At 39.2% G+C, this 15,049-nt stretch overlaps 2 protein-coding genes across 3 annotated transcripts; both read right to left on the minus strand.

Moving 5' to 3' along the window:
• Window positions 1-1,792: 1,792 nt before the first annotated feature.
• LOC143849959 (uncharacterized) lies at window positions 1,793-5,999 on the minus strand. 2 transcript variants are annotated; one of them, XM_077359280.1, is made up of 2 exons: window positions 5,876-5,999; window positions 1,793-2,923 (listed from the first exon to the last, which is right to left on the minus strand). In XM_077359280.1, the coding sequence occupies exon 2, from the start codon at window positions 2,918-2,920 to the stop codon at window positions 2,204-2,206; it is 717 nt and encodes a 238-aa protein (XP_077215395.1). In that variant the 5' UTR covers window positions 2,921-2,923; window positions 5,876-5,999; the 3' UTR covers window positions 1,793-2,203. The 2 variants fall into 2 exon arrangements, with proteins under 2 accessions (XP_077215395.1, XP_077215396.1); XM_077359281.1 differs by lacking the exon at window positions 5,876-5,999 and adding an exon at window positions 3,518-3,958.
• A 3,344-nt stretch (window positions 6,000-9,343) lies between these two features.
• On the minus strand, window positions 9,344-11,982 carry LOC143850791 (expansin-A4). Its single transcript, XM_077360046.1, has 3 exons — window positions 11,729-11,982; window positions 10,822-11,140; window positions 9,344-9,985 (listed from the first exon to the last, which is right to left on the minus strand). Exons 1-3 carry the CDS (start codon window positions 11,874-11,876, stop codon window positions 9,676-9,678), a joined length of 777 nt encoding a protein of 258 aa, XP_077216161.1. The 5' UTR covers window positions 11,877-11,982; the 3' UTR covers window positions 9,344-9,675.
• Window positions 11,983-15,049: the final 3,067 nt, after the last annotated feature.

Consider the following 15,049-nt stretch of genomic DNA (forward strand, 5'->3'; position numbering starts at 1 on the left):
GCACGAGGACATGTACATTTAGTGTAGACCATTGATCTACTAGACAATCTTTTTCCTTGGGCTCCATTTCTTTCTTAGTAAAATGGGGGCGTACAACAAATTTTAATAATCCTACTTACAGTGTAAGTAAGACTTAGTAGGAGACTTAGATGGACTAAGACTCCTTTTATTAAAGTTAAACTTGGGTTGACTAAGAATCCTTTGTTTTAATCATAGCTTAAGCATGAGTTAACTATGAGTTCCTAGAACTCAAGGACGAACTCTCTCATGTTTTAACCAAGGGTCTACTTAAATTGAGAGAAAAAAATTCTTGTATCCAACCATCTACGGTTCTAATGGGGAGCCAGGGAGGATTCCACAGAGGTTGGATCCAAAAAAGAGCAGGGGTTGGTTGAATGTGGGTTCTATTATCACGTCTATCAACACAAGCACAATCATTTCCTTTGTGTCTAAAGTCACCCCCATCAGTCTTTTACTCTTTTGTTTCTATCATGGGCCCCATTACTTTTTAATGCATGGGATGGGATGCATCATCCTCTTCCTATTCCAAGATGGGCCTAATTATCTTGTAAATTAAGATGGGCTCAATCATCTTACCTTGAACTACTACTTCTGATCTTGAAAATAAACAAGCTAGGTGTGGCATCTACCACTCGAACACCAATGGTATGGCCTTCTCTCAGTTTTTTTCCCTCTATAACTAGTGGATTCATGCACTTGCCACCGTATCATTGTTTGATAGACTGGTATAAGAAGGTTTTTGCAATTGTCCAACATTCAAATCAGGGTTCTGCCTAACAAAGTTCTGTATTTGCTAAACTTTTGATATTTTTGCCGATTTCTACCTTAATGAGACTAATTTTGGGCTACATCTAGTACAAGAAGGAACACATGTATTGGAACTACTAAGAAGATTGGTATTGCGGTAATATGAGTAACCCATCTTAATATGCAAATATACCAGACTTCCAGACACAACCTTCCAAAAATTAAGTTTTTCATCCCCCCATTTTGTCTGATTCACATATCACAAATTAAGTTTTTACATCCCCCCCAGTCTGTCTCCCACAACTCCTCATTTGAAATTCCAGAACCTCGACCGCCATTTCACTTGGAAATAAGAAACAGGATTTGGGTCACTTCTGCTTACTTTCAATCACTAATGCATAATTTTTCATAGGATTGGTGAGGACAAAAACATTTCACACTCAATTCCTAAGGAATGAACATCAAGATGCATGTAGCTTAGATATGATCTAGCAGCCATTTGAGGGAAAAAAATATAGAGAAGAGCCATGGCAAACATTCAAGAACAAATAGCAAACACAAGGACGTGGACTTAAATATCTTACCTCCCACAGTTTGTAAGCTCACACTTAATGATGTTCTCACCGAACCCAAAGTAGAATCTTAGACAGTATTTCTGGGGTGCATTTTACAGCTTGGTAATCATGCTAGACAAGTTTTCAATATGAATTGCAGATGGAACTTGGGAAAAAAAAGAGTAAGTTCGCGAAAATTAGCAATTCAACTTAAACATGATTAAGAATATGTTAAATGAACCCTTGCTATAGCAGTTTGTAGTTGATAAAATTTCTAATGCAATAAAGTTGTGCATGCACTTCACAACTCCTCTCTTTGTTAACAAATGAATGAGAAAATTCACATAAAAGAGTATTTATCCCAATAAAATAGTAGTAGGAACAGGATATAAAACTGTTTCATAAAGAATTGAAACACAGAGACAAAGGGTTCTAATGAAGCCATTCACAGGTTGAGGAAGAGATATATCTAGAGATAATTGAGATGGATAAATATCACTATTCATTAAAAAATTACAAACTCCTTCAAAAATCCAGATCAAAAGAACCAGTGATTTCATGGTACAAGTTTTCTATCCAAGCCAGCCTTTGCTAGAAGTCTGTCAGTAAAACATCAAAATCACTCCCTTCACTTCTCATAAAGAAACCAAGCTATGCACAGGAAACCAATAAAATTACCGCCAGAATTAGCATTACTATGGCTGTGAATTCCTTCGGATTCTTCCATCTGTAATCAAACCAGCTAATATTTTGTCACCTGCCTCAAAATAAACCCATCCAAACGAGGGTCATGCATAGAATCCAAATATCTTTTACAAGCAAAAAATCTTCCCCAACACTGACTCAAACAACCTCCATGAAGTTGTTCAACATCAAACAATTCAAAACTCGAGCTTTCGGCATATACCCAGATTAAAGTTCCTTGCTCTTTCAGCAGGTTTCATTGGCGCTCCCGGACAAGTATCAGCAATACCTGTTAGTAAAGGCAATTTAGTGGGTGTCTTAAAACCCTCAGAGACTTCCAGCCCAAATGGTTGATCCTCAGTTAAAATCCCCTCAGCCTGCTTTGTGATTATCGCATCCAGCAAAGACTCATATATCGATTCCAAAAAATATTTTTCACGAGAAAAATCTTCGGAATCACCATCCATTACATTGGAATCAAAATCAGAATCACCGTCCATTACATTGGAATCAAAATCAGAGTCAAAATTCAGTTGCCGCACAACGGGGCGGTACCTGAATTCTTCCAAACCCTTCTTCCTAGGGGCAAATGCAAGCTCTTCTGGACCTGGTGCAAATGGATTGAAAACATGGCTCTTTGGTGTCTGAATATCACAACTGAGACCCATAACCTCACTACCATCAGAAACTTCTACGACTGATGAGGACACACAAGTTAATGGTGTATCACTTCCAACAAAAGCTTCCCCACTTCCCCTCTCTGGAACAGGAGTCTCTGGCCCTAAATCTCCCCTGAGCCCCTTTTTCAAAGGCTCAGCACCCTCAGCCTCCGAAACCCTGATTTTCTCCACGCACGGTGTTACAGAAGAATAAGGCACCGCCGCCGCCGCCGCCGCCTTAATTTCAGAGTCCATTTCCTAAATATTTGAAGAAACAAAAAAGAAATGAAAAACTGACTCGTTACCTAAACTTTCAAACCTTCATTCAACAAGATAGCAGGAAATAAAATCTGAGATCTGTTTGGGAAAGAAAACAATGGTAAAATGACAAAAAATATTGAATTTTCATCAAAAACAAAAATCCTAAAGACACAAGTCATGCTATAATGAAGAAAAATATTCAATTTTGATAGAAAAAAAATCCTTAAAACACAAGTGAAACCCAAATCCTCAATTACGTATCGACAAAACCGTACCTCGAAGAAAAATCTGTAATTTGAATCTAATCCAATGTTACATGCCTGGATGAGTTACTGCGGTGGAGTAAAATATTTTTGATTTAGAAAATATAAGAACATTTGATTACTTGGATGGTAGAAGAGGCAAGTAGCGTAGATTTGGCAACAAGGGTTGATCTATATATACTAGTAAAGCTTGGGTTAATCTTTATATAATTATTTCCATTCTCATCACATTATTTTTCTAGATCTTTCTATGTTTATCCCTTGAGTTTTAATATAAACATACATACTTATTAACTTCTTTGTAATGGGATGAAGAAAGAGGACTAACCCTTCCCTCGAGAGAGAGTCAAGAGGCAGGTCTTCCCTTTAAGAAGATCAATCCTGTTGAGAAACTATTTGGGTCCATAACAATTGGTATGAGAGCAGGATGAACCGACCTCGTGGAAAACCAAACAAAGGAACAATGGATCAATGGGATGAGACTAAGAGAGAGATCAAAAGGCATCTAGCTTCTAAGAATGTCAAGTGCAACAAGATGATATTGAAGCTTGGCATGAAGTTAGAAGCAAGGTTTTAAATTTCGGTTTCGGAATGCATTTCGTTCCTCACCGAAACCAAAATTTCCAAAATCTAACATAATCACATAAAATAATATTTTATCTCGTACAAAATTTTGGGAAAATATTAAATAAAGAATAGAATCCAGATTTTTTGGAGATTTTCCGTAAATTTCGGACTGAAAATTCAGGGAAAACGAAATCTCGACCGAAATTTTGAAATTTCAATCGAAATTTTGTAACATTTCGAGTTTACCCAATTTCAGTTTTGGGGTTGACCAAAACCCGAAATTGAAAACCTTGGTTAGAATAGAAGAACCTCCATGTCTGCAGAAGCTAAGTGAAGAGTTTAGCACAAAGACTATCGGGAAAGTTTGCAAAATGAAAAAGAAAAGACGAAATAGAAAACAGTGAGAGAAGAAGACGAGAGAAAATATAAGATAGAAGAAAAGCCGAAAAAGGCACAAAAGAAAGGCGTCGATAATTATTAGTGTCGTCAATTCCGATAAGGTCGTTGGAGAATATACCATTTTACTCAAATTAGTCAATGCAATCGAAAAGATGAGACTATCCATGCATCAACATCTAAATCATTCTATAAAAACACAACGAAGGAGCTTTGAGGAACGGCACAATGAGACTGATTTGAAAATGGAGCTGCTTCAGCCATTGATGATATACGAAATTGTGACTAAAGAGAAGAAGAAAAGGAGCCAGAAAAAAGAAGAGAAAAGAGAAAACTTTCAAAAAATCATGTGGAAGATTATCGTAGTTCACAAACTAGCCATTCCTTAATCTCAAACCTTGAGGACAAGGTTGATTTCATGACGGGTGGAACGTTATGGGACGCTATGTGTCCGGAGGGGGCCCACTAAAGTGGAATAAATTAGTTTGCATTTAGAATATATCAAATCTTCTAAGATCATCGGAATACTTGGATGGTAGATTAGGCAAGTAGGGCAGGTTAAGCAACTGTGATCAATCGAATACTAGTCAAGATTAGGTTAATCTTTATTTAGTTATTTCCATTCTTATCACAAGACTTTGCATGTTTATCTCTGAATTGTTTTGTACAAATCATATACACTCATTAGCTTCTCTGTAGTGGAATGAAAATATTTATCCCAGAAATTGTGTTTTTTCCCACAAAGGAGGACTGAACCTTCCTTCGAAGTGGATCAAGAGGTTGATCTTCCCTCAAAGAAGATCAATAACGCTGCAAATCGATTTGGGTTCATAACACCCAAAAACTAGTTATCCCGGTATAGAAAACTCTGACCACAAGAAAATGTTGGGACAGAAAATTCGTAAAAAAAAAAAAAAGGCTGTAAAACCAAAATACTATTTAGGTTGCAACTCAGGCCGGGTTTTCCAGAACCCTCCCCCCTACCAGAGAAGTATCATGAATCGGGTCGGGTCATTTTTTTAAAAAAAAACCCAAGATTCCTAAACCCGACCCTACCCGGGTTTTCCATTTCCTCCATATATGCAAAGTACAAATTGCTTGACAATTGTTTTCTGATCTCATTTATGTTATAAGGTGCATTTGAGAGATTGGATTACAAGAACCCATTTAAAATCAATGAAACCCATCTAAGTCTTTAAGATCTTTATGACTAGAGCAACTCAGCTATTTTTTTCTCAGATAAATACCCATATCCATCATCATCAGCAAGTTCTAGCACACCTTCCCAGGATGAAAATGCAGTTCTAGCTAATTGAATCATATCGTACAAACAATCACCATTTTCTATTTTCTTTCCTTCCATCATTTTATCATTTGCGAAAGACACAAAAACTGAGGTAGCAGCTTGGGTCGGGTTTTCTAGAACCCTACATGCTATATCGGGTTGATGGTGGTCAGGTAAAACCCTACCCAAGTTGCAACCCTAATACTAATTTCGATTCAAAACAAGAACTTAGAAATGATCTAAAAAACAAGAAAGTCTAACGAAACCCCAAACAAGAACTTTGGAAAAAAAAACAAAAAACGTTTCCTATGAATAAAATTCAGGAAAAAAATGTCCATTTTCTTTCCAAAGAATTATCCAGTAACTGAATAAGCAGGGATAATATTTTTAGAGTTATTATACAAATCATTTCTATGTTATTTTGTAAAGAAAACATACCTGGTAGAAAGAGCACCAAGATAGATGCGAATGAACGAGACGGGGAGAGAGAGGATGAGAGGGTAAAAAAAAACGCGTCTATATTTTAACGGCTACGATTACATCGATTGCTGGTCAATCCGCGTATGTATGCATCATGCAATCATTGAATGACGCGTGTTGAGGTGTAATTTATGAGTCTAGGCATTTGGAGCTTCGCGTGAAATCTGGCTAGATTGGATGGGCGTGGGCCCGTCCAAAATCCGGACTAAATGGATGAGTTTAACTATTCATGACCCATGAGCCCATCTATGTGCAAGTCCTGTCTGTTTTATTGGGCTTTTTTTTTTTAGGGTGCATGAGAGACAGCCTCAATGGGCCATCCAAAACCGAACTTAAACGGATAGGATCTAGATACACTACAAGAACCATGGACAGATATTGGATCCTTATAGTAAGATTCGTAAATATCATTGCTCTTTTATCATTAATCTTTCTCAAGTCTGGCTCACCTTCTTCTCTTCCTTCTAAAACCAATAAACCTAAGCCCTCGTCCTGGCCCTCTTTTGAGACTTTTAACTATGTACAATGTAAGTATGATCTTAGGAAGCTCTGATGAACTGCTTGGTTTGAAATGGATCGTGACCTAGACACGGGAAGTAGATCCGACGAATACTCAAAATCCTATCCAAAAGTGTATCCATCGACACCTAGTCCTAATGGAGTCGCTCACATAAAGAATAAAAGGGTTTAAAATAGCTGAATTGGAGCTTGTGTTATAACGTCACTAGTCGCATAAATTATCAAATAGGTGACTGTGTGGGATGATCATCACATTAGAACCGAAGAACCGAACCGGACCGAACCGATTATGTTCGGTCCGGTTCGCTTCGGTCCTACTGTGTACTACGGTTCGGTTCGGTTCTTACGGTTCATGGAACCGAACCGAAAAAAAATGAACCGAGAACCGAACCGGTTGGCCACCCCTACTCCAGATGCACGGTGGTAACAATATGCACTAGCAGAATAAAATCAATAACTATAGGCTTTGATTCCACTTCAAAAGGGAAATAGCAGCCTAATAGACTATACTTTCAAAAAATATTAATTTAAATTGTCCATACTAACCCAGGATCTTTGTTATATTAGATTTTCATTAGTTCTAAATAAATAAAAACAAGAATCATATCCCTCAAGATCAATCTCTTTAATTGATCTACTCCTTCCCCAGTTTCAAATCTTATCAAGACGGAAACCCCAAAAGTTGAAGTAGTGGCTTACCTCTAATGCAAGATCTCTGGAAGATGAGGGCTTGGATCTTTCGTCGGCTCTAAGCCAAAAATAAAAAACCAAGAAGGGTGACAGAGAGAAATCGAAAATGAAGAGGGACGACAGCAGAGAGATGAAATATGTGTGCTTCCTTAGGGTCTTCTATCCACGTCTCATCTATCCAGGTTTAGCTTTCTCGGAGGCCCAAGCAGGGCAGAGGCACATATAGCTTGACGGGGACGATGCCCCCCCCCCCCCCCCCCCCCAACCATGACTTGGAAAATTCCTTTATATGGTGCATGGCTATACATGCATGCCAAGCTAGTTTAGTGGCCATGGCCCCCCCAATGACCAAAGCAGACAAGTGTAAATTAATCCGGCCCCCCCAACTGTAAATTCCTGGCTCCGCCCATGGGCCCAAGCCTTATCAATCAACTTCGATTGACTCATACTATCTTGTTAATGGATTCGGCATCCAAAGCTGCCCGTTGGACCACTTATTCGAATTTTTATAGGGCCCTACAGTACGAATTCAACCCCTTTTAACGTGATTTGACGTCAAAAAGAGCTAAAGTTGCCCGCTATTCACATTATAAGGAGGGCAATGCGTACTGCAGAGGGGGTGGGTGAAAATATCATCACCCTTTTTAAACCATTGATGTATCTGGTCAGAGCCTTGATTTCTTCTTATTATCTTAGCTATTGGGCCTTACTACTGTGGGACACATCTATCTATTTAGTACTTGCACAATGATCCATGCCTCGATGGTTACGTTATCACCTATCTTGGTCATTGGGGAACTAAGTTGGAGCTATGGACTTTTGCCAATTTTCCTAATTTTACATTGACTACATTAACTATGGTGGGCAAACGTTACTTATAAATTCCCTTTGTAGTGCGGGGTCTGTTCACCATTTGCAGTGCCATGAAATCAAAAGTAGTGCGGGGTCTGTTCACCATTTGCAGTGCTATGAAATCAAAAGTCCAACAAGGAATTAACATAAGAGTTTGTTCTTTCAGCTGCATATGTAGGGTTGATTCTGAAAGCTAGTACCTACAACCAAAATTAAAGCGAAATGATCTATTAGTGAGACCAAGTTCTAGACCAACACATTGATCAGTTGAGGCTACAGACTAGTCATGTTGGTTAGGGCTGCAACTCGGGTCGGGCGGGTCGGGTTTTGGAGAACCCAACCCTACCTGAGAAATATCTCGGGTCGGGTCGGGTTTTTTTTTCGGAAAACCCACCATTCCCAAACCCGGCCCTACCCATGATAAATCTCGGGTCGGGTCAGTTCGGGTTTTTTCACGTTGACGCGATTTTTTAAGGAAAATTCTTGTTCGGCAAGGCAACTCAACTCATAGAAACAGAAATTACACTCACATTACACTTGAATCAAACAATGATGTAATTACACTCACATTACACTTGAATCAAACAATGATGTAATCAAACAATGTTGTAATTACAATAAAACAATGCTGATTCAAACACTTGAATCAACTCAACTCATAGAAGCAGAAATTACACTCACACGCAATAAGAGTGGGTGCGTGGGTTTTCACTTTTAACTTTTAACTAACAATAGAAAAAAATGTACATACTATAACTTATGTAACTCGGGTCGGGTCGGGTCGGATCGGGTCCCTTCAAACCCGGCTCGACCCGAGATTCATGCGGGCTTTTGAATGCTCAACCCGGCTCGACCCGAAACCCATGAAACCTGAACCCAACCCAGGCTATTTTCGGGTCAGGTCGATGCGGGTCGGGTAAAACCCGGCTCGAGTTGGAGCCCTAATGTTGGTTGCCTCTCTCTCTCTCTCTCTCAACATGTGGCTTGTTTATATAGTTTGCAGCATATACTCCCAAATTGCCCTCCACTCCCCACCACCCAAAAAAAGCAATTTTATTTTTTATACAAATGAACTTGAAATGAAAGTGGCCATTGGTAAAACCAATTGAAAGCACAATTTGCAAACCCATTTGAGGAAACCAAATTAGCATATCTTCCCAAGTCGACCGCCCACTTTCCGATCAGATCCCACACTAGTCAACATTTATTCTAAAATTGCCCTCTTCACCCATTGCCCAACCACCTCTCCACATGTAGAAAACAAGCTCAAGTAAGAAAAGGGATGAGAGAATATCCCATCAAAGAAGCCACAACACACCATTCAAAAAAAAAAATGAGCCACAATATATAAAGAAGAATATGAAATAGATACATAAATATTTCATTTCATTCATATACCAACTGCAAAACATAAATATACCACCACCATATATATTAAAGTAAACAGCTGTGGGCTACATAATTTGCAGCCACTTCAACCTCTTTTTACTTACATCCATTAAACTCTTCACACTTTTCCTTTTCCTTTCACACTCAGTCATGTGACTCATGTCTCTCTACTTTCCCTACCAAAATCCCATTCACACCCTTTTCCCAAGAAAAATCAAAAGTAAGAAAATAAATAAAATAAAAGGAACATTAGTCAAAGCATATGTATTGGCGCCAAAAATCAAATGGCGGGAGATTAGACACAAAATTCAAACCCTGAAATTCTTGCCGGAGAATGTCTGTCCGAACTGCCAATTAGCCGGTGCAGCATTCCATGAGGTGGAGGTGCGACGATCGCTGCCGGTGACTCGGAAGGAGAGGGCCTGGCCCACAAGAACGGCATTCGATTGCCAATTCTGGCCCCAATTACGGCTCATGCTCATCCACCCCGTTCGTGATCCCTTGATGCTGACTCGGGTAATGTCCCCGGCTCCGGCCACATTAGAGACCAGCACTAGGTTGAAGTACCGGAATCCGTTGATGGTGAACCTGATTCCTCCCCTTTTCTGGCATGCCACCCTAAAAATAAAAAGGAAAGAAACATACCGTGAGATATGGTCCATAGGTACATAATGGGGATATGAGATTTTATATGGTGTAAGCCCATACAGTCCCTTATTTTTTTCAAAAAGTACTGTACTGCCCACACTATAGGATGATCCAAACCGTCCATGTGATCGAACACAACCTAAATACGTGTTCCCAAAAATCCATAGGATGATCCAAGCCCTCTGATCTATAGAGGTTTCCATAATATGCATTTTCTCTATAGATCGGAGGGTTGGGATCATCCTATATATAAGATTTTTTTAACACAACCTATTTACGTTGTGGCCCATCAAATGGACGGTTTGGATCATCCTACAGTGTGGTCCGTACAGTACTTTTTGGAAGAAAAAAAGACTAAACAAGACCAAGCGTGAAAAGACTATTTTGCCCACAATTAGGGGGCAGAATAAAACCAAACAGGGGCACTTAGGTAATTTGGATGAAACATACGGAAGTATAACCTTCACTGGCTTCGGTACAGTACGGTTTGTCATGCAATTTCAACCCTTGGCTATCCATGGCACAAGTTGTCAATTTGAATGAAACAAGAAGGCATATTCGACAAATCGGGTTCAGAAACAGAAGGCCAAGTTATCGGACCCACTTATTGGCCCGATAAGTGTCCAGTAACCTCCTTAAAAAAAAAAAAAAAAACTGCTAAAAGGAGGCTTATAAGGCCCTATTTCCTAGTGTACGTGATCAGATCCATTGATCTGAACACCAAACCCTTGATCCGTCAAGACCATAAGATCAAATTCAGTCAAAAATTTCTACTGGAAACAAAAACAAAAAACCAAAATTCGAACCTCCGGAAAGCAACAGGAACGATTCCGGCCCTGTACTCGGCGATCTTGAGGAACATGGGCATGGCGAGATCGAAATGGGGGCGAGGTGGGTTGCACCATCCGCCATTGTCGCTGGGTTGAGCGAAATTTGGAGGGCAGAAATTGGTGGCTGTTATGAAAATGGAGGGACTCCCGGAGTGACACCATTGAGGGTCATTCGCACATTTGAGCTCATAGCAAGAACCACAGCTCAGACCATCATTGAACAGAGCCGTACTTAAAGCCGCAGTCTCCACACCATAGCCCTGGCTGTAGAGATTTCCATACCCACATGCTCCACCTAGAACAAAAAAAAAAATCCAATGATAGCTGGAAAATGTATTGTTACTAAGGGCTTATCTACTCGATCCTGAGTAGATTACTTATCTACTCCGTCAGCTTAAAATACAATTGGTCCACATTGTTGGGGTGATCCAAAGCATTCATTTGATATGGGCCCTCACATAGACTGGGTGTGCCTAAAAACCTATTAACAAGAATTAATAGAAAATTCTTGTTAGAAATTTTGACATAATCTAGGAAACAGGGGAATTGTATGGGTATTCTAGTCAGAAAATACAGAGCCATAGGAGGGATCTTTCGTTCTTGACTGGAAAATGTAGTAGTAATGAAGAGTGTTTTCATTTGGTCAGTAAAAGATGAACAAGTAGGGTTTCTATGGTTCTTTGGAAACACAGAGCAAGATGGGGTTTGGATACTTTGTTTTCTAGAAAATGAAGTACTGGATGTGAATTTCATTCACCTTCTTGCCTGAAACTACCAAACTAGATAAGGGTTTCGCGCATTTCAATGAAAAAAAAAACACAAGAAACAAAAAAACAGAGTAAGAAAGAAAGAAAAGAGTTGGTGAGGGTATTGCGTAACGTACCCATGGTGCCTGAGGCATCACTCCCGCCGTAGAAGGTAGCGTGGGCGTTCTGCCATTCTCCGCCGGTGTAAACGCCGGGTATACGGGCGTTAACGAGCGTTAGAAATGAGAAAAGGGAAATAAGGGCAACGAACACGAGAGAAGCCATGAGAAAAGGAAAGGGAGAGAGAGAGTTTGTGTGTGTAAGGGGATGAGAGGGAAAGAGGGAGAAAGGGGGTCTACTTATGGAGGGTGCGTGGGAGAGGGTGGTGTCTGATAGGGCAGACGAAATTATGGCAGAGTAATTAATGCAAGTGGCAGAGATGGAATAAAAGCTTCCATTGGAGAAAGAAAAAAAAAAAGGGAAAAAGCGGAAAATGGGTTCAGCTTCTTCCTTTTTTTACCTCTTCTGACTTAACTGCCCTTGGCATTTCTCATTTCTTATCTTTTCCCATTTCCTATCTTTTCCCATTTATTTCATTTTCTTTAATAATCACTACTCCATAATCTCTTAGGACATTATGTTATTTCTATGCTCATAATTTATACTTTCTTGTTTTTAATGCTTAATACAAAAATATAGTATTATAAAATATAAGAAAGTACCTTTGAGGAAATATTGTTCAAATATTAATAATATCGAATACCTTATATAAAATACAGTTAATAGCAATATTAATTATTAGAGTACCAATTATATTTGCTTTTGTGTTTAAGACAAGTAAGACTAGCTTAAAACAAGGGATTTGGTAGCATTCATCGCGAAAGGCAGTTCGAAGATGGTCTGTCGCGTGTTAGGCCAGCTACAGAGGTTCAATTTTAAGCAAATTTTGTCAGCATTCAAGGGGTGGCTAGTCTGACATGTAACAAACCATCTGCAAAATGCCTTTTGCAATGGACGTTAGAAAATCCCTTAAAACAAAGTGTACTCTTGATTTGAGAATTATTTTAACAAATATAATTGACATTAGTGTTTTAAAACACTAATAAGATGTTAATTTTTTCTACAAATCAATATTTACATTGATCATTGGTGTTTTTATCAACTATAACCCCATCCAAGGTGTTTATAAATGCTTTGTTCACAAAAGAATATTCCTCCAAACCGACATTCTATTCGGAGTGCTCATAACTTTTTTATTTTGAGCTGAGCAAGTTGAACTTGTCCGCTACTTTTTACAAATGACTCTTAAGGATTCTCTATGATATGCTAGTATGTTTGAGGAGTTTAATGCGCTTATCTAGAATCTTATGCAGTCTTTGGTTCCTTTTACATATGCTTCCATTGTAGTTGGGTTTATAAATTCAAGTTAAAATTTGTTGACACTATTGAGCATTTTGGAGTGAGAGGTTTCAATTAAATTGTTGGACTTGATTTTGATGAGACACTTTTACTCTAATTCTTAAAGCTACACTCTTTCTTTGCAAGCCTCTTTATTAAGAGTTGTTTATTTTTGAGGCATTGACTATATACTGTGCATGGCCAAAATGAAGTGTTTAGATCATCCAAATAGGTAAGCCCTGTTGTTCTTTTGCTTTCTTATATGTTTGTGTGAAAATACATGCCCCCTGGCCCTAGCCTGTACTTTTTAACATACCTTTTCTTATAATGTGATTTGAAAACATTATAAGTCATTTTTCATAGAAATAATAATAATAACATTTCCAAAAAGAGAAACGAAAAAGCATGAGGAAATTCCTGTCATTCTAAAATTAAAAGGGCATATGACGTAAATGTGAAAAGGAGACAAAAACTGAAAAAAGAAAAGCAGATGGTAAAACCGCTTTGCTTCCATCGCAAGTTGTGCCGTTACCACCGGTGTGATTTGGGTACTTTTTCTTTCGATCTATCGTTCGATGACGGTAAATTCGCACCCCCTGTTGGATAACTCGCACTCCTGTAACGTGATTTGATTTCAAAAAGCGTTAGTCTTCCACTATTGAGGTTATCAGGGGTGGGAATTATCCTACTGAGGATGCGAATTTATCATCTCCCGCATCGTTTTGAAGCCGAAGAGATTGAATTTTGATTGGTCTCACGACTATCTGACGCCGAAGAGATTGAATTTTCAGCGGTCTCACCAAACGCTTTACCCGCCAAATGTGTTCTCTCACACACCACGACAATAGTCTTTTCTCACGAGTGGTGGGTCCCACTTGTCCGGATTCATCGGCCCACGTATTGCGCCGCGCTTTAACCGTACCTGTGACCCATCCCCAGCATACTCTCGCTTTTCTTTTGCACTTCCGCTCTTTATCGTCTCTCCACTCTCGTATTTGTGTAATCTCTTTTTTTCACGTTTACTTGTGTTACGGTGGGGCCCACACGTACCGTGGCTGAGTGGTAGTGTCCTCGTGTGGGCCCAGCTAGGAGTGAAGCTAAGCCGGTAACCCATGTGAACTAAATAATTGATTGGTTGCCTCCCAATCCAAGCGACCCCCATGTGTCTCTCTCTCTCTCTCTCTCTCCCAAGAAATTTTCTTGGAATTTCGCTGAAAGGCATTTCACGGCTGTTTCGCATGAGAGCATAGCCACAGAGTTAGAAATTTTTGTCTTATCGCTTTAATTCATCTGTGGTGGCTTTTCTCTCATGCCAAAGTCAGCAACAAAATGACTTTCCACGAAATTCCCTACCAAATCCCATTTTTTCAAAGGAAACTATAATTTTGACGCGTTTTATAAAGAGGGATTTGCTAGCGTCCATGTCTTTTGTCTCTACTCTTGTGGCGGCTGGTCTCACATGGAAAGACCAGCCGCGAAATGTCTTTTGCGATGGATGCTAGCAATTCGTGGTCTGTTTGGTTCCTCGAAGTATCCCGGTAAAATAAAAACCCCATGTTTGGTTGACCGGACTATGGTGGGTCTGCTTTGTTTGGTTGCTTGAACTGTTGGGAAGAAAAAAAATTCTTCTCCAGATTATTTTTGGTTCCTGAGATTATTTTGGTTCCTGGAGTTTTTTTTTTTTTTTTTTCCTTCCTGGGTTTCGTGCGGGGTTATTTTGGTTCCTGGGATTATTTTGGGCCCACCAACCAAACGTTGGTTTCCTGAGGAAATCCCACAAAAGTCCCAAGAGTCGAAAAATTCCGGCAACCAAACGGTAAAGATATAGTTGAACTCACATTATTCAATAATTCAAACTATTTATTTGCTAGGCCACAACTTAAAAGTTAAGTAGATCGTGCCCATAAATTATCTCCGTAGGAATAGGATGATCCTAACATTTCAATCCGTAGAGGGTTTCTATAATGTTCAGTCCCTATAGCTACAAATATCAAGAGGGTTAAGATCATCCTATGGAGATGATTTTTGGGTATGGCATATTTAAGTTGTGGACCAACAAA

The sequence above is a fragment of the Tasmannia lanceolata genome, unplaced genomic scaffold (genome assembly GCF_043159265.1).
Source record: "Tasmannia lanceolata isolate RefF3 unplaced genomic scaffold, GAP_Taslan_0.1 ptg000018l, whole genome shotgun sequence".
NCBI classification, from domain to species: Eukaryota; Viridiplantae; Streptophyta; class Magnoliopsida; order Canellales; family Winteraceae; genus Tasmannia; species Tasmannia lanceolata.

What these genes read in the sequence shown, in the direction of transcription:
- LOC143849959 (XM_077359280.1), bottom strand. Translation starts at nt 2,920, where the DNA reads ATGGACTCTGAAATTAAGGCGGCGGCGGCGGCGGCGGTGCCTTATTCT.
- LOC143850791 (XM_077360046.1), bottom strand. Translation starts at nt 11,876, where the DNA reads ATGGCTTCTCTCGTGTTCGTTGCCCTTATTTCCCTTTTCTCATTTCTA. An exon ending in TGATGCCTCAGGCACCATGG is followed by an intron (nt 11,141 to 11,728) that starts GTACGTTACGCA and finishes TTTTTGTTCTAG; the next exon opens with GTGGAGCATGTGGGTATGGA. An exon ending in GTTCCTGTTGCTTTCCGGAG is followed by an intron (nt 9,986 to 10,821) that starts GTTCGAATTTTG and finishes TTTTATTTTTAG; the next exon opens with GGTGGCATGCCAGAAAAGGG.